Genomic DNA, 25,765 nt, shown 5'->3' with positions numbered 1-25,765 from the left:
AAAATCATTTAAAATATCATATATATAAAAACATCATTTTTCTTAAAGGCATTCCTGATATCAGTAAAATATTTACGTGTTTCCACATAATGCTCCGCAGTGCCCGGGTCTGTACAGATATCACAGAGGTCAGACGCTTGTAATTTAAACCTTTTAAAATAGAAAAAAAAAAAAAAAAGCCATGACCTGTAATGATTTGGTTAACGTCAATGCCTGAATAACATAAACCTTTTTTAAGTTTAACAAATTTCATATAACCTTTATTTCGATCAGACCTTTCGCACTCTCCTTCAATTCATCATAAATATAATTTTTCATAATAGTCACAGCTTTCCTTGTTGATTCTGCACGTAAATATCGCGAGCATTAACATCGGTAATTGCCTCCTCGGCCAGTGCTTCCGCCCTCTCATTTCCAAAATGTCCAACGACTGCTTTCACCAAATTAAACACAATATTTTGATCTTCTGTCAATTCTCTAATATCTACTATTAAAGGATTGCCTAGATCAGGTCGTGAGGGAGCTTGAAGAACTTTCAGATTGTCAGAATAAATATGTATATCATATTTCCTTTTAAGATTCGGAGCTTGAAGAACTGTCAGATTGTCAGAATAAATATGTATATCATATTTCCTTTTAAGATTCTTCTTAATCTATTTCAATGAATAAAAAACAGCTATAGCTTCCGCTTGAAAAACTGAGTTATAAATATTGAATTTAAATTTATTATTCTCAACCTGTGTTCCATAATAATATATAATATATGCGAAAGCAATGACGTCTCCCAGACCTGATCCGTCTGTATAAATGTCAATTTGTCCTATTTTTGGAGCATTCAAATAATACGGAATAAAAATTTTTTCGGTAGGGTGAATCAAATTTTTCAAAAGCAGACCGTGTTACAATAGAATATCCATATAATTTAAAATCAGTATTTTCTGTTCTTAAACGAAATTTATCATAATAAAAAACGAATAATTTGGAGAGAAGGGACACACAGGCCAGGATACAAACAACCTCAGTTCTGAAACATCTCGTAAGCATTAGTAACCAAGCTCTCTGCATTGTGCCAGTTTCATACGAAGTCTAATCAGCTCCTCCGCCCAGCAACCCCATGTACCTATGCCATACATAATTCGAGGAATCACAACAGTGTCGTAGATTGACTTTATTATGGCATTTTACATAGACAGAATTTCACGGGGGGAAGTTCTTTCTGCAATAATTTAAAATATATTATGATATTTTATGAACCTTATTAAAATGTGAAATAAAATTTAATTTATCATCTACAATCACACCAAGATATTTAATTTCTTTTCTAAATTTTATTCTTTGATTCTTATTTTTCAATCTTGGTTCTTGTGTCTGCTTTCCTGCACGAGGAAAGAACACAGCATCTGTCTTTTGAATATCAAACTTTAATCCTTCTTTTTCTCCCCAGTCTTCTAATTCCAGAACTAATTCATTAAAATAACGGATTATTTCTATAGATTTACCATTTACAAGCACCAGAAGGTCATCAGCATAGGCTACCAAAGGTATATTTTCAGGAAAATGTCTTATCAATAAATCATTTGCAATGAGGTTCCATTGTTGTTGTTGCGTGCGTACGGGTTCGTTATGAAATGAATGTACAAGTCCAATGAAAAATGAACAAAAATTTATTATTATCACAACAAAAATGCTTAAACTTTCTCAAATTATCATGCAGTATTACAATATCTCACAGTAGTTATCTTTTAACTACTCAAATGTCCAATAGAACGTAATTCAAAACAGCTAAGGAAAGCTAATCCGCGAATTCGCTACAATCAACAAGAGCAGTTTTCTAAACAACAACAAACTAAGCAACTACCACGAACTTTTATTTATTTATTTCTTATTCACCGCAGGTATACAACTACACTGAGTTTTGACCTGTTCAATCTGTGCAGCCTATGAAGGCCATTCACGGTTTTTAGTACATTAAGGTGCTACTGCATCTCGCCCGGGGGCGTGACATTAGAATAAGATGCAATCATTCCGTGGTGAAGTCAAGTTGAATATTCGAAAATTGGGAAATTAGTACTTAGAAAACAAAATCGTCCAGCATTCAAGTCCATGCATGATGCATTCGGTCAGGATAGTAGCGTAAGGTTACTGAGATAGGTTGCGCAGTCCAGCAGGTAATCAGGAGTAGAACCACAACAGTGGGCGTGGTGAGAGCACACAATGTACAGTCCTTAACACATATTAATTAATTCAGAGTCTCTAGCCTGCTTCCAGGCAAATAGCCAATTTTGGCAGTAACACAGTACTTGGTTAAATAAGGTTAGATAGAACACAAAACACAACTTCATATGTACACTATTTACATATTTACATCACCACCGCCCATTATGGTGAATTGACCGAGGTCTCTTCACCACGCTGTTCATTGTAGGGTCATAATTACCGAGTTCTCTTAGCGTGTGCACTGGAGAATTATCCATTTTTTCGAAGAAGTTGTGCGCCTCCATGAGGATTTGTTCAGGAATGGGCTTTATTTTCTGCATGAAGTCTGCATGAATGATGCTATTTCGTACAAACCAGGTCGCGTTAGTGATGGCTCTCAAAATTTTGTTTTGAAGGACTTCTAGTTTTCTCCTATGCGTCTTATTGGCAATTGCCCACGCTGGGGCGGCGTAGAGCATAACTGGCCTAATCATAGTAAGATAGATTATGCGTTTAGCTTTTAAGCTCAATTTCGATTTCCTACCTATAATAGTATAGAGCGACATGAAAACTCCGTTTGCTTTATTTACTTGGTTGGTTACGTGCTCTTTGAAGGTGAGCCTATCATCTAGGGTAACTCCCAAGTACTTTGCGGACGAGCAAACTGGAATCACATCATTCTCTATCTTGATATCCGTGTTCGTAGTGACATTTCTTCTTTAGCGACGGAATTGGACAATTTTACATTTCGCGGTATTAATTTTAATTCTCCAAAGTTGACACCAAGCAGCTACTATGTTGATGTGAAACTGTAGGTTAGTAAGAGCAAGTTGGGGGGTTTTAGATTCCGATAAAATCATCGTGTCGTCTGCATATTTCAGGGTTTTAGCATTCAATGGGTTGGGTAAATCATTAACGAAAATGTTGAATAATTTTGGGCCAATAACAGACCCTTGCGGGACGCCGCTGGCAATGATTTTCCTTCCGGAAAGGGAGTCTCCAACTCGCACCTGGAAGGTTCTTCTTTTTAGATATGAGATGCTTAACTTCACAAGGCTGACAGGAAAAAGAAAGTTATTTAGCTTGTAAATCAGTCCTTCGTGCCAGACCTTGTCGAAGGCCTTCTCAAGGTCTATGAAGCATGCTGCCACACCAGTCTTGTGGAAAAAAGCTCTCGTGATAATCTCAACGATATTTAGTACTTGATAGGTTGTACTGTGGTGTTTCCGGAAACCAAATTGGGCCGGGTCTATCAGATCCAATCTTTCTAGGTGGTCTGTAATTCTGTCGTTTAAAGCTTTCTTAAATATTTTTCCGATAGCCGGAAGAAGGCTAATAGGACGATAACTGTCTGCAAGTGAGGGGTTTTTCCCTGGCTTCAGTATAGTGATAATAATCTAGTGTTTTCACTGCGAAGGGTAATAATTCGTCCTGATGCAAGCATTAAAGATGTTTGTAAGTAGCACTATACACCTTGGAGGGAGGGCCTTCAGAGCACGATTGCTGGTCCCGTCAAACCCGTGAGCTTTCTTGGTATTGATATGTTTAATGATAGTATGGACTTCTTTCGGGGAGATGAATTTTATATAATCCGTATTATCCCTGTTTTTGAGCATGTTAACGACATTTTGAACCTCCTCTTCGTGCCTAAACCTCTTCGTGCCTCTTCGTGGTTGGTCGAGGGGTTGGGCCTAAACGTCTCCTCAAGTTTTTCTGCGAACACATTGGCTATGTCTTCTTCAGAATAGTGGGTGGATCCCATGTGACTAATTGGAGCAATGTGATACGTCCTATCTTTTTTCATCGCATTCACAATTTTCTACATAGAGTTTGTATCAGTGCTAAAATGCTCTAAAAGATTATCCCAATTACTTGACCTGAATTCCATGATGCCGGCCTGAATTTTCCTGTTGAAGTAGTTTATAGTCCTTTTAAGTGAAGGGTCTTGAGTAACATTAAACCTTTTCCTAATTCTATTTCTTTCCTTTATGTCGCGAGATATATCTTCAGGGAGTTTATTCCTCAAGGTATCTCTGCAAGCATACGAAGAACTCTTAATCGCATTTTGAATTTTGAATTTTACATTTCGCGGTCAGCGAGTCAAGTCAGCGAATAAATTTCACTTTCAATTTCCCCGCTGTCTCTCAGATGGGGATTACAAGGCATGTTCCGTAGTTTATCTGTAAAGCTGGTCCAATTCACTTTAGTGCGTTTCCTTGGAGGGTCAGGGTAAAAGCCGTGAAAATCAAACACTACTGGATAGTGGTCTGACGACAGTTCTTTCTTGACTTCTAAGTAGAGAGTCTGACTAATATTTTTAAGTAATGCAATATCTAGTATGTCTCCGCCACTTCGACAGTAGAAAGTGTATTCACTTGGGGTGACTAGCTGTAAGTTATTTGCATAGATATAGTTTTTAAGCAGACTACCATTTCTGTTACCCATCCTGGCTCCCTAGGAGCGATCTTTTGCATTTAGATCACCCGCAAGTATGATAGGGAAATTCGTTGACATTATGATGTCTAAGTCCTGTAAGTTGATATCCTGCGGGGTTTGTACGCTGCTACTATAAGGTAATTCTCATTGGTCGTACTGCTAGCAAGAATTGCAGTGTATTGTAATCTTGTCGTCGTCGGGAGCTTGATAGTGTTGAATTTAATGTGATTCTTGATCACAACTGCAGTACCTCCGCGGGTAGTCCTGAGCCTATCGCTTCTAATAACGCTATAACCTGGGATTTTGAACTTATCACAAGGCTTGAGATGAGTCTCACTTATCAACATAATGTCAATATCATGAGCCGATAAAAAGTCCATTAATTCAAGTTTCTTGTAGTAAACACCATTTACATTGAAAAGGATATCCTTAAGTAAGAATGCGTCGCATCCATCAGATTTGTCACGTGAGCATGGTTATTAGAACTCATATTCAATATTTGAAATGTATTCGATGGCTTCCATGCTGACTTCAATTTTACCCATTAGGGACTTTGCTGACTTAAACTTCGTAAAAAGTTCCTTCACTTTGCAAAGCTGCTTTTTGAACCAATCAAATATGTTCTCTTCAGGTTTTCCGCCTTTCGCCCAACTGGGCCAAGTTTTGGCGTTTTCGTCAGTTTTTCCACCTGGCAAGGTGGGGAAGTCATCTTTATTCAAATTAAATCTAGCTTCTTGCTCTTTCGCTGAGAGTTGGGGTTCATTTCTTTGTATTTTAGGATACTTTTCACATCCCTTGTACGACGAGACATGACTTCCATCACAGAGCGCACAGCGTGCCGGTAGTTTCTCCTTGGGAGTTTCGCACCTGAACGTTTCATGCCAGCCTGCACATTTCATGTAGCGGGCTCTGTAATGGCAGTGCTCTCTTGAGTGTCCATAACGCTGGCACCTGTGACACTGCACAGGTCCAGGCTTCTTCTTGTACTGTCTGACTACGACATCAAGTCCTCGAAGTTTTTCTAAATTCCAAATCTTCTTTCCATCATCATTTCGCTTGGTTTCAACTAGAAACAAGGGTAGCTTCACTATCTGACCTTCCCTATAGCTGGTCAGCTGTCTCACTTTTTCTACGGGTATTTTTAACTCCTTCAGCTCGTTTTCAATAGCTTCTACTTTCATCGTTCTGGGTAGCTTTTATATCACTGCTTTTAGCGGTCTATCTGAGTTAATTTTAAAAGTGTGGAAAGGGACTCCTTCACTTGCGAACATGCCTGTGATCGCTCTATAATCATCAGGGGTTTTTGCTCGAATGGTTAGGGTATCTCCTTCATTCCAGCTTAGTAACTTTTAATTTTTAAATCTTCCTCTATTCTCTCTTTTATCTTATCCCAGTCGCCACTGAACTCGTCTAACACGATTGGGGGAATATGGTTTGCCGTTTTTCTGGGGGCAATAAATTCACCTTTGGTATCTGCACTATCCATTTTGTCGTTATCCTGTAAATCCGCAAATTTATTTTTCTGAGGTGGTTCATTTATCTCAGTCTCAGATCGCGTTCTTTTTAGGGTATTGCGAGGGGCAATAAATCCATCCTCATCGACCACGTTTTTCTTTTTAAGCTTAGAATTCGTCCTCGTAATTTTAGGGGTTTCCTGCGCTTGCATATTTAGCTGTAAATCATTTAACTGCTCTGAAATATGCTGAATTCTCTCAGTAACCGGTCCTGCTTTCAAACCCGATTTTTCTAATTGTATCTTTTCCATAATCAGATTATAAATCTCATTAAACTTTTCCTTCGGTAGGTTACGGATAACCCGTTCATCTAGATAATTTCCGTAAATCATCTATCTCTATTTCTGACATAGCTAACTCCAATCTAGCTGTTAGCTACTGGTAGCCGCAGCTTTGTATAAACTTTATACTCTGTAACTTAAAGCGTTTCGAAGCGCGTCACAAATCACAAATTTTCAGAAACGTATTTTAACACCAACTTAATCTGAAGTATAAATAAAGTTTACTCACTTAGCTTTAATCCTAAGTTCTGCGAAAACAACAACGAACTTGTCATCAAAAATTATTACCACGAACTGAGATGTTTTCCTCCTTTTATAAGATTTTAAAATCACGCGCTAGAATTTTCCAGTACTTTCTCGAAATCAAAAAGAGATACAGTCAAAAGTCGTTAATTCGGACACCCATAATCCGGAATGATCTATAATCCGGATCTCAAAGCTAAAAACATTCTGCACATGCGCCGCGTTGACACATGCGCATAGGCGTTTACGCGTGCGCGTAAGACCTTTTACCACTGCGCAAATGCGTGTGCGCAAACGCGTGTGCGCAAACGCAGAATACGTTTTCGCGTGCGCGTTTTATGTATAACGGACGGTATAATCTAAAATTATCTAATTATCTATTTCAGTTAATGTAGATGATTGCGTTGTTCCTTAATCTTCGAATTGGATCCGGCTTATTATTTTTTGCAGACTGTAAGAACAATTTTATAAAAGTAAACTTGAACTTTCGATTATGTCAAATAGAATTTCCGATTCTGAAGCTCCCAAAGGATCATACAAAACGAAAGTATGTTTCGATGTCCATCAAACAAAAAGTGGAATTGCTGCAAAAATGGATGAAGACATGAAGAATGTGACAGAGAGGTTAGTGAAAACGAAAAAATTTCGATTGACAAGTTAGTCGGTATTCTCGGTACAACAATTAACGGGACTTGAACAGCGGAACTTTGTAACTGAACTAGAAATTGTGTCTGTTTATAGAATTAAAGAGAAAGTATTATCACATAAAACGAAGCAACTTAAAACAACTTACATTGAAAGAAATGTTTAATAAAGTAAACAAATAAACATTAAGCTTTTTTTTCTTTTTTCTTTTTTTTTTTTTGTAAATTTTGATACCCTTTAGATTATAATTGTTCTTTATTTCATAAATTAAGGTTTCATATTTTTAATTTTAGAATTTCTGCATGCCATCTTACGAGATTTAAACTAATGATCTATAATCCGGAAAAATCGATAATCCGGAATCGCCGAAGTCCCGACGAGTCCGGATTAACCACTTTTGACTGTATTTATTTATTTAATGCACGCGCTCTTGTATTTTCAATTTTCCGGCTTAGCTTTCTTTTAATGTTCGTCACGCGCTGCACTGCGCGAGAAATAAAACCATTTAATTTATAATTGAACTAACATTAGCTTTTTAAATACCAAATTCGCAACAATATTATGATTTTTTATGAACCTTATTAAAATGTGAAATAAAATTTAATTTATCATCTACAATCACACCAAGATATTTAATTTCTTTTCTAAATTTTATTCTTTGATTCTTATTTTTCAACCTTGGTTCTTGTGTCTGCTTTCCTGCACGAGGAAAGAACACAGCATCTGTCTTTTAAATATCAAACTTTCATTCTTCTTTTTCTCCCCCGTCTTCTAATTCTAGAACTAATTCATTAAAACAACGGATTATTTCTATAGATTTACCATTTACAATCACCAGAAGGTCATCAGCATAGGCTACCAAAGGTATATTTTCAGGAAGATGTCTTTTCAATAAATCATTTGCAATGAGGTTCCAGTACAGAGGAGCACTAGAAGACCCCTGAGGGCAACCCTTGCTAGAATCAATAATTATTCATTGACCATCTTCATTCTCATATGCAATCTTCTTTTTATTAAAATAATCTATAGTAATGATTAAAACATTCCTTAGTATCTTCAATTCAAGTAACTTGACAAGGAGTGACGGCCAACGAATAGAGTCAAATGCTCCAATCACATCAAAAGAGACGGCCGCCACATGAACCATCTTTTTATCATCTCTTATAAAATTAATAACATAATATAATACATCCTCTGTGCTCCGCCCGGCAAAATAACCACGTTGATTAGAAGACGTAGATTTCTTCTTTTTGTATAATATTGTAAGCAATTTACAATCAATTTGTCCAGCACCTTCAAGAGACATATTGGCCTCATTCTATCATTACTTTTAGCTATGAGAACTAGTTTTGCAATCTTCCAAACATCAGGAAAGAGACCATATAACAAACACTTATTGTATACTGAAAAATGCTAGGATAAAACTCAAACAACATCTTTACTATGCCCGCATATATACCGTTCAAATCAGGGGAGCTTCTTGTACAAAGCTGTGTAATAGCCTTCCGAATCTCATCCAGCATGAATTCTTTATCATCGGCATTATATTCATTTATTTTTTCTAAGATGAAATCAAAATTATTCCGTATAGGGATACCAGTTCTCAAGATCTCATCTAAAATTTCCCTTTTCACATCCTTTATATTTTCTTGTCGATTACCATTAGGCCTTTTTTAACACTGTTTCTTTTTTTACTTTCTGAGTTACGTGTTTAAAAAATTTATCATAATAACAATTACTTTTCAAAAAGTAATTTGATTTACTTTCATATTTTGATTTTTTAATTAATTTTTTATACATTGCTAATTCCCTCTTATAGCAGATCTTTCTATGAATTGTAATTTCTTCCGAAATGCATCTCACCTCATAGGATTTTCTCAGTGACCGAACTCTTCTCTTCAACCTAATTAACTCCGGCGACCACCAAGAGATTTTATTATAATGTCTTTTTTTAATACAAAGCAATTTATTTGTATGCAATACGAAATCTTTCTCCATTTCCAAAATAATTTCATCCAACTGGGACTTAGTACCAGCCCTTATAATTCTCTCCTGATAACTCGTAATCTTACTTTTCATTTTTACACAAAATCTCTTGATACGAATTGGATTCCTCGTAATAGTACAGGAACTACTTTCTCTATCGCATCTAAAATCAAATATTTATGGTCACTAAGAGTCAGTTCATATCTACATATAATAAAAGAAAGAGTCTGTCTGTGTGTGTGTGTCTTTCGTTCGCGCTTGCGCGTAAGCTAATACACCCACGGCTATTAAATTTGGTATATAGGCGCATCTAGACAAGAGCCAGTGCACCTCGAAGCGATTTTTTCGAAATTCGAATTCGAATTTTTTTTTTTTTTAAATTTTTTAATTTTATGTTTTGTGACGAAATCGCGTCATTTTGAGACATAATGGGCTATAGGAAACTCTACACACACCATTTTCACATCGTCATGAAACGTAGGCACTTAGCTATTTTACGAACTTAAAATAAATTTCGTGTTTCAATAAATCGATTAAATACGAATTTATTAACGAAGGGAGCTTAACACCTTTTCAACGGGATTTTTTCTAAAAAAGTTTATTTTGAAAAAGGTACTGCTTATTTTTCTTTGATTTTTGGACACGTTAAACTTTTATCCTTGCGACTCCTTTTACAAAAAGAATTTTGGAAAAATGATGATATTTTGTATTAAAAAAAATTTTTTTTTAATGAAGCTTCCGAGTATACTTCTTACCTCTCACATCTTTAAAAATGTGATTTTGGCAACAATTTTCCTGTCTTATTGTTGTTGATAGTTTTTTGATGAAATCGCATCATTTTGAATAGATTCATTCTTTTAGAAACATGGATTTGGCAACAATTTTTCATCGTATTTCTTATGTCACTGTTTTTAAGAGATTAGCATATTTCATTGTCATTTATATATATATATATGTAATAATAAAAGCAAAGGAAATGACGGAACACTGTAGATGCTTGATTAGACCCATATTGAAGAAGATTTTGATTGCGCAGTATGCTAGTAATGCTAACTTGGTAATATCTAAAGAACTTGGCAGTCGAAGCAGTTTTAATTCCATTTTTATTTCCAATTGATATTTGTGGCCACAATCACTTGGCACTCTAGTCGTGCCTTTCCACAGAAGATTTACATTTTTGATATTGTTGAGATAGAAAGCAAGCCAGCGAAATTACATCTTAGCAGAGTACAGGGCAAAAGCTGAAGTGCGTAGTTATGAAAGATGGAAGCACGCGAAGAGAAAAGTTTTAGTTTACAAGGTCAGTTTCAGTTCTTAATTATTACGTCATCAGAGTTGCGCGGGCCATAGTGATCTAGAAATGACGCAATGCAGAGAAGTTATTACGATTTTAGAATAAAGAGGAAGAATTAATGTTTTTAGTTATTCTGATTCATATAATTTTATCTTACATATATATATATGTATGTAATGTTTTCAGTTATTCCAACACATCGTGGTGTGAATGGTGAGGCTATTCCATTTCACGTTTTGGCAGATGGTTGACGAAGCTGGGATGATTGCACCACGGAGAAAAATTACGACTCAGGACTTTTCACTTTTAACAGCATATCTTTATTTTATTTTAGAGCAGATGATTTTTTCCAGATGAACTTACTCAAATAACTTATTCAGTAATTGAATTATTAGATACGACTGACTTTAATACGTTATAACGTTCTAACAAAGAAAGAGGAGCATAGTGGAGGCTTTAGCAGAACGAAGACGAGAAGACATCTGTGTAGGAGAACTTATGACGCAGCATTTATATGAAAGGTTATGTAAGAATTGGAGGCTCCCTTCAGCCCACCTGGACACAAGTGTCCCCATAGCTCAAAAGAAGGGGCCCCGTAATGAAAGGTTATGTAACAGAGTAGATTCTAGAAAAATGTAGAAAAACTTATGACGCAGCTTTTATATGAGGAGGTTATGTAATAGGCGCGAATGTTCTAGAAGGTACTGGTCTAGGGGAAGATCCTGAATTGCAGAAAATTAATTAAAGGCTGCTGGTTCGGAAAGAGCAAAGCCATCGTATTTTTTTAATATTTTACATCTATATATTAATTATTGATTTTTTTGGTTTTTTGATACAGTTCTGCAGACTAAAATTCTACGCGGAATTTTATGTTTTTTGAGTTGCTTTCATGTTATTTTTCGCTTATTCACTGTTTGTAAGATATTGAAAAGTTTTGAATGATTTTTTTTTTTTTTTTCAACGGAAAGTTGGTTAATTATTTCCTTGTACGAAGTAAAAAGGAAGTATTGTAATCGCGAAAAGTTTCAGGCAGCATATTTCAACGAAAATATCCATTTTGACCGCTATCGAATGCAATTTAATGATGTTTTTGCGTAATATCTGTACGTAAGGGACAGAATAAAATACTCTTTTCCTCCAAAAAAAATTATAAAACTGCTTTAAAATGAATTCTGAAGAGAATTTTTCGTGGCGTCTGTACGAACGTATGTACGTACGTACGTACGTATCTCGCATAACTGAAAAACGAGTAGCCTCAGAACGCTGAAATTTTGTATATAGAATTGCTATAACATGTAGATGTGAACCTCGTATTTTGGTTGCAATCGGCCGCACCAAACCTATATAAATATATTTGTATATATATCCACTTTGTTACCCGGCTCAGTGATTTGTTTCTTTACTCTTATATGTTTGTAAATTGTACATTTTTGGCTTTAAAAATGATTGAATTATGTTGTTCTTTTCGTCCGGTTAAGGTTTTTATGCCTTTAGTAAATCTGTATGCAATATTTTTAGAATTATCAACAATTTTAAAGTTGTTTAAGTGCCGCGAAGCCTAATAATGTTTTTGATGGCGGCCATAGCTTGTTTACATTTGAAACAGCAGGATAGTGGATTTGTTTCCAATCTAGAGAAACTTAGCTTCCCAACAATAAAGATAACGCATTCATTTATTGTTGCCAATTAAATCATGCTTAATTCTTTCTGGAATTTTTTCGAGGAAATAAAAGTTCAAGATTTACTTCGTAATTTTTAATACAGATATTTTGAGTTTTTATCTATTTTTGCCTTGTCGCGAAGGGAGAACTGAATTAATTGAATGAAAAATGCTCAATCATCTGTGAAAAACTGTTTCTTTTTGTTTTGGTTGCTTAATTTCTTTTATACATCGTTTTAGCTTTATTATAGTATTTGAATAGAGCATGTGGCAACGATTAGATAATTCTTTAAATGATATAAATTTTGTGCATTCTGAGTTATGATATGATATTGCTTATCAAAAGAATAATTTTTATGAAATTTTAAAAATGCCTTACAATACATCCTGCAGGAGATGGCGCAACCAGAGCTCCAGTCAACTAAAATACTTTTGATCACTACTAATAGATGGCGCCACACGAGCACCTCATTTGTTCAAAGTTTACTTATTCTACGGACGGCGGCACAGGAGCCTCCATCGCTAGTAATCCCTGAGTTCTAGCACAGCATGTGTACAAGTACTTCCATATTATTGGATACAACTTACTCGATTCTTCAAGCATTTAAAAGTCAAGTATCACATATTGGTAAAGGCTGTTAATGGTCGATTGCCTCTTACTAAGTGATAAGACATAGACATACATAGTTATAATATGAACGAAATCTAATACTGTTGAGTGAACTTAGCGGCAAAGTGTCGCTATGCGCTGTCGATGAAGTAGTTTTAATTCAATCCAATAAGTTTAAATGAAATGCAAGAAAAAATGCGTATAATTTAATATTCCGTACAAGGAAGTCATGTGGTGTACACATCAGATTTTTTTTATTAGGATAATTAATATTTGTATTAAGAGATATAGCTTATTTCATTGTAAACTTTTTCTCTTGAAAATATAAGATAAAATATCATTAATTATACTTTGCTTTTCAGAATTTTTTGTTTTTTATATTATTTATTGCTCATTTCACTGTTTTTAAGATATTGAAAAGTTTTGAGCGATTTTTTTAGGAAACAAAATTCTTAACCTCCTTTATACCATACGAGTTCTTAAGATTTTGCAAAGGGAAGTTGGTTAATTTATTTATTAGGATAATTAATATTTGTATTAAGGGCTATTGCATATTTCATTGTAATTTTGTTATACGTAATAACTTTTTTACTTCCTTGTACGAAGTAAAAAGGAAGTATTGTAATCGCGAAAAGTTTCAGGCAGCATATTTCAACGAAAATATCCATTTTGACCGCTACCGAATGCAATTTAACGATGTTTTTGCGTGATATCTGTACGTAAGGACAGAATAAAATACACTTTTCCTTCAAAAAAATTATAAAACTGCTTTAAAATTAATTCTGAAGAGAATTTTTCGTGGCGTCTGTACGAACATATGTACGTACGTGCGTACGTACGTATATCGCATAACTCAAAAACGAGTAGCCTCAGAACATTGAAATTTTGTATATAGAAATGCTATAACATGTAGATGTGCACCTCGTATTTTGGTTTCAATCGGCTGCACCAAACGTATATAAATATATTTATATATATATCCACTCATTTAGCCGGCTCGGTAATCTCAGTATCTTTACTCTTATATGTTTGTAAATTGTACATTTTTTGCTTTAAAAATGATTGAATTATGTTGTTTTTATCTTCCGGTTAAGGATTTTATGCCTTTAGTAAATCTGTGTGCAATATTTTTAGAATTGTCAGCAATTTTAAAGTTGTTTAATTGCCGCTAAGCTTGTTTTTAATGGCGGCCATTGATGTTTACATTTGAAACAGGAGACTAGTGGATTGGTTGCCAATCTAGAGAAACTTAGCCTCGCAACAACAAAGATAACGCATTCATTTATTATTGCCAATTAAATCATGCTTAATTCTTTCTAAAATTGTTTCGAGGAAATAAGCGTTTGAGATTTTCTTCGTAATTTTTAATATAGATATTTTGAGTTTTTATGTATTTTTGCCTTCTCGCGAAGTGAGAACTGAATTAATTAAATGAGAAATACTCAATCGTCTGTGAAAAACTGTTTCTGTTTTGTTTTGTTTGCTTAATTTCTTTTATACATAGTTCTAGCTTTATTATAGTATTTGAATAGAACATGTGGCAACGATTAGATAATTCTTTAAATGATATACATTTTGTGGTAAAGAAAGTGAATTTTAAAGAATGCATTTATTCTATTGTGGTTTATGCGCTGTCGCCGAAGTAGGTTTAATTCAATCTAATAAGTTTAAATAAAATGCAAGAAAAAATGCGTATAATTTAATATTCCGTACAAGGAAGTCATGTGGTGTACACATCAGATTTTTTTATAAAGTTGTTCTGCAGATTAAAATTCTACGCAGTTTTTAAATTAAACGTTTGGTGTGTCTTTCAGCCATTTTTACGGTACATTTAAAAGCCAGACGAAGGCTGGCAGCGAAGCTGCTAGTATGAAATAATAAATTATAATTTGGAATAATAAAATTATAGTTCGAAGAGCCGATTACCAAATCAGTATATCCAACTCCAGCTGTAGAAGAAAAAGTGGGGGGTAGAATCAAAATTATTGAATAATAAAAGATTTCTATATAAAATAAAGTCATTCACTAAAACTCCTGTCCCATTAGCCGATGCAGCTCTCCAAGTAAAATGTAAAAAATATTTGCATTAATATCTCCAAAAATCAAAAATTTTGTGTATAAATTTAAAATGTCATCCAATTCAAAGAGATATAAATTTACATCTTCTGCTAGGGAAAAATAAACGCACGCAACTCCATATGACTTTTTATTAGTCTTAATTGTTATAGAGGTGATAACATCTAATGAATAATCCACAATAAAATTAATATCCGAATTAACGACAATAATGGCCGTTCTCCCACCATTTCTATGAATAACTCTCCAACTTCTATTACTACACTGACTACCAATAAGTATTTGGACACCTATGTAAATGACGATATCTGCGGTCCTAAGGTACGTCCCGCACTCCGCCGGTATATATCGTGTAGGAAACAGCATCGGCTTTAGTAGCATGAAAGATGCCTCGCAGTTCGGAGCTCTCTGATTTCAAGAAAGGTATAATTATTGGGTATCACAAATGTGGCCGATCCTTAAGGTACATATCTAGCGATCTGAAGTACCTAAAATCGACAGTGGCCTATGTGATTAAGAAATGAAAGGTGAGCGATGATTGTCGGAATGTGCCCCGAGTCGGCAGACCAACAAAACTGGGAGACAGAGACCGACGAGTGCTGTCCAGAGAAATTCGGAAGAACCGCACCCAACCGATAGCCCTCATCCGCGAGGAGTTTCAACAGGCATCCGGGAGTATTGTTTCAATGAATACCATCCGTAAGGCAGCACATCTGCTTGGTTTTCATGGTCGTGCTGCTGCCCATAAGCCTTTGATCACAAAGTCCAACCGCGCTGCTCGGTTAATGTGGTGCAAAGCACATCGAAATTGGACCGTAGATCAGTGGAAACGGGTTCTTTGGAGTGACGAATCAAGGTTCACCCTTTACCGTTCGGACGGCAGGGTCTGGGTCTGGCGTCTACCTGGAAAACGTCTCCTGCCAGAATGCATTGTGTCAACAGTCAAGTTCGGCGGAGGTGGAATTATGTTCTGGGGGTGTTTCTCCTGTTATGGGGTGGGACTCTTGGTCCTCATTCATGGTAAGCTCAACTCCGATGCCTACTGCACTATTTTGGATGACAACGTGCTTCCTACGTTTTGGCAGTTTTACGGGTTGGACCCCTGTTACTTTCAGAACGACAATGCCAGTTGTCATGTTTCGACGTTAACCAAGGCTTGGTATGGTGCCAATGGAGTTCATCGAATGGACTGGCCTGGCCAGAGTCCAGACCTGAACCCTATCGAGAACCTCTGGAACGAGTCGCATCGCCGAATTCAGGGGTGCACTACCCGTGCAAAATCGGGGAAGGAACTTCTATGTCTTCTCCAAGCCGAGTGGAAGAAAATACCATTAGCTGTCATACAAAGACTTGTGGAAAGCATGCCCCGGAGGGGTACACGCTGTAATTACCTCTTATGGAGACTCTACCAACTATTGATTTTGAATAAAGTTAGTTTTTCTTTTCTATCATAGGTGTCCAAATACTTATTGGTAGTCAGTGTAGCAGTCCTAAATACAAAATTTCAACGTTCTGAAGCTATTCGTTTTTGAGTTATGCGAGATACGTAGTACGTACAAACACCATGGAAAAATCTCTTCAGAATCCATTTTAAATCAGTTTTCTAATTTTTTGGGGGAAAAAATGTCCTTTATTCTGTCCTTACGTACAGATGACATGCAAAAACATCGTTAAATTGTATTTTGAATGTAGAATGAAGTTAAACAAAAAGAACGAAGTTGTTATCTTACGCTGATATATTTTATGAAAGTATATGCATTACTAAATGTGCTATTGTCTGAAATGTAGTTCATTCATAGCAGTAAATGTACCGCACAGTACGCTATATTTGCATTAATTATTTAAAGGGTTGGATGGAGATTCTTCTCACTCAGGATTTGACGATTGAGTGTCCTAAAAACCTTAGTCGCCCTTTAAAAGAGGGAGTTTATAAGATATTTCTCCCCCCTTCTTAGCGTGCCTTCGTGGTGTAGTGGTCAGCACATTGAGCCGGTAGCCGGTATTTCAGAGGTCCGTAGTTCGATTCCTGGCGAAGGCGATGCTCATTTTTCATTTCTCCTGCTCCTAAACAAATACATAATGTCTCTAGAGTGGAGCCCGAACTAAAAAGGGGATGGATAATGACTCTCCACACCCAGGATTTGGCGATTGGGTCCCCTAAAAGAAACTCCAGTTACCCTTTAAAAAATGGAGTATATAAGGTATTTCTCCCGCCTTCCTAGCGTGCCTTCGTGGTGTAGTGGTTCTGCACGCTGGGCCGTTATTCCATAGGTCCGTGGTTCAATTCCCGGCGAAGGCGATTGCTCATTTTTCATCTTGCCTGCTTCCAAACGAACGTAATGTCTCTACAGTGACGCCTGAACTAAAAGGGTGTTGGATGGTGATTCTTCTCACCCAGGATTTGGCGACTGGATCCCCTAAAAACCCCAGTCGCCCTTTAAAAAGGGGGAGTATATAGGTATTTCTCCCCCCTTCCTAGCGTGCCTTCGTGGTCTAGTGGTTCTGCACGCTGGGCCGGTATCCCATAGGTCCGTGGTTCGATTCCCGGCGAAGGCGATAGCTCATTTTTCATCTCTCCGGCTTTTCCAATTAACCTAATGTCTCCATACATTTTCTAAAACATTGAATGACATATTCATTTAAATTAATCAATTTTACACAATTTCTAACATAAATTCATGGTTGTGAAACCCACTATTGCTTATTACATAATATTTCTAACCAAATTATACACTAAAGTGGCAAAAGTCATGGGATAGCAATATGCAAATATACAGATGGCAGTAGTATCGCGTAGAAAATGTATAAATGCGAAGTGCTTTCGCAGGGCTTTCATTTGTGTTCAAGTTATTCATGTGAAAAGGCTTTGACGTGATTATGGCCGCACGATGAGAATTAACAGGCTTTGAACGCAGAATGGTAGTTGGAGCTAGACGCATGGGTCATTCCATTTCGGATATCGTTAGGGAATTCAACATTCCGAGATCCACAGTGTCAAGAGTATGCCGAGAGTATCTAATTTCAGGCATAACATCCCACCACGGACAGCGCAGTGGCCGACCACCTGCACTTAACGACCGAGACCAGCGACGTATGCGTAGAGTTGTCAATGTTCGCAGACAAGCAACACTGCGTCAAATAACCGCAGAAATCAATGTGGGACGTACGAGGGACGTGTCCGATAGGACAGTGCGGCGAAATTTGTCTTCCTTGGGCTATGCCAGCAGAACACCGACTCGAGTGCCTTTACCGACAACACGAAATCGCTTGCAGCGACTCTCGTGGGCTCGTGAGCATATCGGTTGGTCCCTAAACGAATGGAAAACCGTGGCTTGGTCAGATGAGTCACGATTTGAGTTGGTAGGTAAGAGCTGATGGTAGGGTTCGAGTGTGGCTCGGACCCCACGAAGCCGTGGACCCAAGTTGTCAACAAGGCATTGTTCAAGCTGGGGGTGGTTCCATAATGGTATGGGCTGTTTTTATATGGCATGGACTCGGTCCTCTGGCGCAACGGAACCGATCATTGACTGGAAATGGATACCTTCAGCTACTTGGAGATCACTTACAGCCATTCACGGACTTCACGTACTCAAACAACGATGGGATTTTTACGGATGACAATGCGCCATGTCACCGGACCACAATTGTTCGCGATTGGTTAGAAGAACATTCTGGACAATTCCAGCGAATGATCTGGCCACCTAGATTGCCCGACATGAATCCCATCGAACATTTATGGGACATCATCGAGAGGTCAGTTCGTGCCCAAAACCCTGCACCGTCAACACTTTCACAATTATGGACGTCTATAGAGGCAGCATAGCTCAATATTCCTGCAGGGGACTTCCAACGACTTGTTGAGTCCATGCCACGTCGAGTTGCTGCACTTCGCCGGGCAAAAGGAGGACCGACAAAATATTAGGAGGTATCCCATGACTTTTGTCACTTTAGTGTATAAGTAATCACAAATATACAATTCAACTTAGTTACAATTTTAGAAATTTACTCTACATAATCAATCTACTTCAAAATATTCATATCGAAATGGATTATTTACAGTTTTTATAATTCCTAACCCGGATTTTTCTTTCTTAAGTAAGTACTTCATATTTTCTTTTGAGATATTTTAAAAATATTCTTCTGAAATAGAGACTGTCTATATTCACTCATACAAATAGTGTATGAAGTCTGTATTTTGTGCTTTACAACCACACATTTTACTTTCTTTCTGTGAAATCTCTTTAAATATTCTGGACTTTGTCCATGATCTGTCAGTGCTGGATTTATTCGAGAACCTTGTTGTTTTAACTTTAGGAAAAATCCGAAATAATTTTCTTCTTGTGTTACCATTATCCCACTGGTCTTGCCATTTCTTCGTCATTTCTTTTTGCAATAATGTTTTTACGCATTTTATTGATACGGTGGAAAAAATATCTGTATTACCGCTTTTAGTTGCTTCCTCCGCAGTTTTGTCTGCAGCTTCATTTCCTAGCACTCCTGTGTGACCTTTGACCCAATTAATTTTCAAGTTATGCTTTACTATAAATTGACCTTCAGGTAAACTTTACAGCGACTGCTGGTGCCTTCAATGAGATGACCTACCAGCGCAGATGCTTGCCTAGCGCAGATGACCATTCCTCTACTAGAGGAGTTTCCAAGTATCTGGCTGGAGGAGGCAAATGTGCAGAGACAGTACGCCGTCTTTAAAGATGTGCAGGTGGGTGTGATATCTCATTGACATTCAAGCCCCAAATCATAATGCTGCCACCTCTGAATGCACGATGTTCGATGATATCCTGGGCCTGTTACCAGTGGCTTGTTCTCTTCAGCCTCTATATGCTTATCATCTTATTGCAGGGCAAATCTGGACTTGCATGAACTGGGCATTGCATGAACCTGACAGAGTCCAAATGAGATGTTGAGGACACCAGTTTAATCTTGCTCGTCTGGACTGGATGCTTAGTGGAACACCAAATACTTAGTATTTGAGTGCATAGTTCACTTGGTACATGAGTGCATAGTTTGACTTCTTTGGAATTGTTATTCAAGAAATTAATGAATGATCAATGCTGAAGAAAATATCTTTGATTGTTTGTCGTACTTCAGTGCTTCCGACAACTGGCCAACACTCGCGATATCTCATTCGTGTTCTTTCACCCATAGTATCAAGAATATCGTCAAAAATTATCTTACCAAAGTTATAAATACTTCGTATTTAAATCAACCTCTTCAAACCTTTCAGAGTGATGACGTCTTCAATGACTGGCGAATTAACATATGTTTGGATAGTGAATGGAGATGGCTGTAACATAAGATATTCGCATATATTGCCAGGTACATTCGCAATGATTTTCAAACATTCAAATGTATTCAATTATTTTTAGTTGTAGGTTACTAAATTTTATTCAATTATCGTTAAAAACTGGTTAATGAAGTTTGTAAATTCAAAATTTATTAATTACGTTCATTTATTAAATTCTTTTCTGCATAAATGAATTTATTAATTACGTTCATTTATTAAATTCTTTTCTGCATAAATGGCATTGTTTGTTTTACAGAATGCATGATTTTGATGACAATGGTAAATTAGATGGACTAGAATTAGTAGCTGCTATGACTCATGCAATGGAGCATTCAGATGACCACAATTTGCCATTCCAAGAAAAAGAAGGCAAGTAATAACGTATATAAAATAAATGTTATATGATAGCGTAAGTAAACCATTCAAGCCCTCCAAAATTTTTTAAATAATTATGAAAATAAGTTTATTAGAACTGTGTGCTTTGCATTTCTTTTAGTTGTTTAGCCAATAAATGCATGAAAAATTTATAATACTTTGTCATGACTTTTCAGGTATTAACAAACTCTCTCATAGAGTAAATTATGAACGGTTCCTTCAATTATTTTTAACTATCAGCTACGCAGCCAGCCTTCGTCTGCCTTTTAAATGTATCGGAAAAATGCCTGAGGGGAATACCAGACGTTAAATTTAAAAACTACGCAGAATTTTACTTTGCAGAACAACTTCATAAAAAAAATTTAAAAAAAATCGTATTACATATAAAAAAATTACAATGAAATAAGCAATATCCCTTAATACAAATATTAATTATTCTAATAAATAAATTAACCAACTTCCCGTTGCCTTCTCTCAGCTCTTAAATTTAAAAACTGCACAGAATTATCGCCCTCATTTTTCTAAGAGGCAACAGTGCTGATTTTTAACAGCAGTCCAGTAAACAACTGAATGAAAAACTGTTGCCAAAACCACATTTCTAAAAGAATGAAACTATTCAAAATGACACGATAAAATTGAAGAGATAAAATTAAAAAAAAATATATATGATTCGAATTTTGAAAAAATCGCTTTGAAGTGCACTGGCTCTTGTCTAGATGCACCTATGTACCAAATTTCGTAGCCCTGGGTCTATTAGCTTACACGCAGCACGAAGGAACGACGCGCAGACTCTTTCTTTTATTATATGTAGAGATTACAATTTTCCGAAATATTTCTTGAACATGCAGAAATAAGTAAGAATAAAACCGATTATATTTTGTATTTGGAAATAATAAGTCATACGATTCTTGACCAAAATCTACTTTAATATTTTTTCTAAAATGCATTGAGAGTTTTGAAAGCTACATTTAACATTCTATAATGTGCACTTAAAAATATGAAACTTTTAGCTAGCCTCTTGTGATTGATTCTCATAGAACTTTTTCGATCTTTTTAGTATTTCTGCCCAGTCTATCTGTTAAACTCCTTTCTTAGTCATTTTCAGTGTTTTTGAAAAAAGATTCGTCAAGTTTCGTTGTATAGATAAAGAGGGAAAACAGATAGATATTTTACAGAAATAAAATATATGATTGTTAATGAATGATTACTGTATCATTTGCCACGAGTTTTTTAATAAGAAAAGAAAATAAATTGAAGCTCTTGAATCATATTAGTATTGCGAATATGCACTGAAAAATATTAAAATAACTTTATTAAGATAATGTTAATAAAATTACCCAATAGCCCCCAAAAAGCTTGGTTTTATTTTATTTTCTGCAATTAATTGTTAAATAATAAGACGTTTGAGATTCTCGAAAACAAATTACCATTATAAAATATGTAAGTAATTTATTGAAGGTGTTCCAAACTAAAGTCGTGCAGAAACTGGACCCGAGTCATAAATTATATTTCTTTGTTCTTCATTCTTAGGCGACAGAGATTTCTGCAACTTATGATTGAATAAAGCCGCTGTAAAGTCTTGTATTCTTAGAAAGCGTAAACTAGAGACTTTAAAAAGACTGTTGAATAATTATCTTCTAGTGAAACAAAATAAAAGTCAGAAGAAGGATGTGTAAGACCATTTTATTTGAACACAAAGAAGCAACAATGACCCAACTTGGGTTTACACAAGCCAACACTTCCGGCTAAACTGAAATACGCAATGCTGAACTAAAATCAAATATAACAGATTAGCCTAACGGCTCACAGGATAATGTAAAGCGCAGGAAAGGCTCTAGTTTGTAGAAAATAGGCGAGACAAGCCTTATGGCTAGAAGCACTCAATACCACAGAATCAAATTGCTGGTGCATGAAAGTCTTGGTGCAGCGTGTCCTGAAGTAGGCAGAACACGCTCTAAAATTAATTTGCGGAACCTTTGCTTAAACAGCACTTCTTTCTCCCTCAATATGAATAAACTCTTGTTATCTCATTTACATTCTGGCCTGAAAAGAGTGGGTGAAAAGAGAGTGACAGAAAAGTAATTGAACTTCAAATTAACTATTAGTTAAAAATAAATAGATAAATCTTCACACCGTCACGATTGTTTCCTATAGTGTTATCATAGGTAAAAATCTGTAAAAATAACAATTATATAACGTATTTCAGTTACCAAAAAATTACTTAAAACCGTACCTTTGTCCTTTATCATTTTATTCTACGCGATATTAAAGCTTAAATCGTTCGTCCTCGAGATCATAAAAGAAGTGTACATCATTATAACGATGTGCGTGCGAAAACAAATGTGTATTTATTAGATGAATACTTTTAAATATTAAATTTATGCATTGCTTATTACTAAATCTGATTGTCAGTCTTTAATTAGAAAGCAATGAGAACCTTTTATGCAATATGATTACTACTAATAAAAATACATAACTAAAAACATTACTTTCATTAGGCTTCATTGCACAGATAATGAAATAAAAGGATTTTTTGTGAAGATACTAAGTATTATATATGGTGATAAAAAGAATAAGAATATGGGCTATTAGAATTTTTAATTAATCAATTTCAAGCTTATGAATAGCTGGAAAATATTATGGTTTACTGAATCCTATGATGATTTACGATAACACGATATACAAAGCAAAAAGTACAATAATAAAATAAAAAATCCGATGTGTACACCACAGGACTTCCTTGTACAGAACATTAAATTATACGCATTCTTCCTGCCTTTCATTTAAACTTATTTCCTCGAATTTCATTGGAGATATATTTTTCATTCAATTAATTCAGTTCTCACTTCGCGAAAAGGAAAAATATATATAAAAATTCAAAATATCTATATTAAAAATTGAAAGCTATAGAAAAACACCAAACACCGAATACAATTAAAGGAACTAAAAAATTTGTTTTACAATTAAAATTACAGTTTCTCCGCAAGAACAATCAGTTTGGCCACCGGCAAGAAGGCAGCTTTTTCGATGCACAAAAATAAGTTTACTTTTGCTCTCACTCAGCAAAAAAACATTGAAGACATAGAAACTGACTTAATTTGTTGTGGACCCTATGCTGAGTCAATATATGAGATAATTTAATAATTTAAATGATAATTCCAGAATGAATTAAGTATAATTTAATTCGCAATAATAAAAGAAGACGTTACTTTGTTTTTGGAAGCTTAATATCTCTAGATTGGCAACAAATCCACTATTCTGCTGAGTTTCAAATATAAACAAATATGGCTGCTATGGTAAAAAAATAAGGCTTAGCCGCGCTTAAACAACTTTTAAATTGTTGATACTTCTACAACTATAACATGCAGGTTAACTAAAGGCATAAAAACCTTAACCAGAATATAAGAACAACATAATTCAATCAATTGTAAAGGTAAAAATGCACAATTTACAAACATATAAGAATAAAGACACTGAGCTCACTGAGCCAAGTAACAGAGTGGATAAATACATACATATATTTATATATTTTTGGTGAGGCTGATTGCAATGAAAATAGGAGGTGCACATCTACATGTTATAGCAGTCCTATTTGCAAAATTTCAACGCTTTGAGGTTGCTCGTTTTTGAGTTATGCGAGGTACATACATACGTGCGTACGTACCAACGCCACGGAAAAGTCTCTTCTGAATCCATTTTAAATGAGTTGTACGTATAATTCGTTTGCGGGAAAAGAATCCTTTATTCTGTCCTTACGCATATTTAAACTGAACCAATTTTTTAGATAAAGATTGAGAAACTGTTATTTTAACAAACATTTTCGATGCGAGAATCCCTTACACTCTATTTCAATAGTTATTGATTGCAAAGATTTTCATTAAGTGGCAGTTGAATACAGGATACCTCGGTATGCAGACAACTCTTATCGTCACTAAGCTATTTTTTTCGTATATATGTTCTTCAAGCATACCTGATGCCCTGATAAGCAGTTGTTTTAATATTTCTTTTCTATATCCTGTGAGTTTTAAAAGACCTTCAGCTCTGGCTCAAAATAGGGCATCTTTGATGAAAAAAATGGAACTATTTTGCTCATCAATAATTACTTATCATTTACTATTATCCATAACTTTTATAGCTTCAGCAGTTTAACAGCGAGCCTGACAATAATGTACAGTAAATATTACTACTTTTATTATGTTACAACAGTCTTAATATACGGCAATGTCTTGATGAATTTTAGGATTCTATTAAGTATTTGTGGAAACGTTTTTAAGAATAATACTCTTTTGATTTAGAAAAGGAGTAGATTATTTATTTATTTAATTTATTTATTATAGCCATTGTAGACAGTTTCTTCTCCTACGATGACAATATGGATGGTTTCATAAGCTACCCAGAATTGCGAAGGCATCTTGCACCTTCTGAAGAACGCAAGCCCTAAGTGAACACTGAGGAATAAAAATACAACAAAAAAAAAAAAAAAAAAAAAAAAAAAAGGAAAAAAGGAAAAAAGTTATTAAAAACATTTTCTGTATGATTTAGTATTATATTTTGTGTTGTATGTTTGATATAAAAAAGATGCGTAGCTAGTATGTGAATCATAAGTATTTAGCTTTCAAAAATACCAGCTATTCTGAAGCCTACAATAAAAAAAAAGGCTAAAAAAAAAAAAAAAAAAAAAAAAAAAAAAAAAAAAAAAGCAAATTTTGATTAAAATTATGTTTCCAGAAACATCAAAAGGCACTTTTTGACTTGATTTTAAAAATATTTGCAATATATTTTTTATATTTTATTTTATGCTACTATTTTTCATTTCTTTTCAAAATAAATTTCTTTTCAAAAATAAAAGAGATTAAAAATTATGTTGTGAATGTGAATTCAGTTACAAGAATATTTAAGCTTCCTTTCATTTACAGTAAGTCATTCATGTAAGTTAGATTGAAACAATTTCCAGAATGCATTCATTTGATAAAAGTAATTAACAATAAGATGATTTACGCTATATTTCCTACAAAATCGCAACTTTTTGAGACTAGATATTTTTGTTAACGTTTATAACACTGATGAAAGTAAACCTAAGTTTTCATAATTGACTTTTCACCGTAACATTATAATAGCTGTTCTTTTAATATGAATTTCATGCTAGG

The 25,765-nt window shown here is 35.2% G+C and overlaps 1 protein-coding gene across 1 annotated transcript in view; it reads left to right on the top strand.

The window, feature by feature from the left end:
* LOC118193648 (longistatin-like) overlaps positions 1–25,322 on the top strand; it is a 40,502-nt gene extending 15,180 nt beyond the window's left edge. Inside the window, exons 3-4 of the mRNA XM_085817180.1 lie at positions 20,500–20,612; positions 24,956–25,322. Coding sequence (XP_085673306.1) covers positions 20,500–20,612; positions 24,956–25,059 — 217 coding nt within the window. The 3' untranslated portion in view covers positions 25,060–25,322. The remainder of the gene's footprint in view (positions 1–20,499; positions 20,613–24,955) is intronic.
* The last annotated feature ends 443 nt before the right edge of the window (positions 25,323–25,765 follow it).

This window comes from Stegodyphus dumicola, chromosome 5, assembly GCF_044657685.1.
Source record: "Stegodyphus dumicola isolate Sdum_Otavi_A_Nest chromosome 5, ASM4465768v1".
NCBI lineage: Eukaryota > Metazoa > Arthropoda > Arachnida > Araneae > Eresidae > Stegodyphus > Stegodyphus dumicola.
This window is presented reverse-complemented; position numbering and strand designations above follow the sequence as displayed.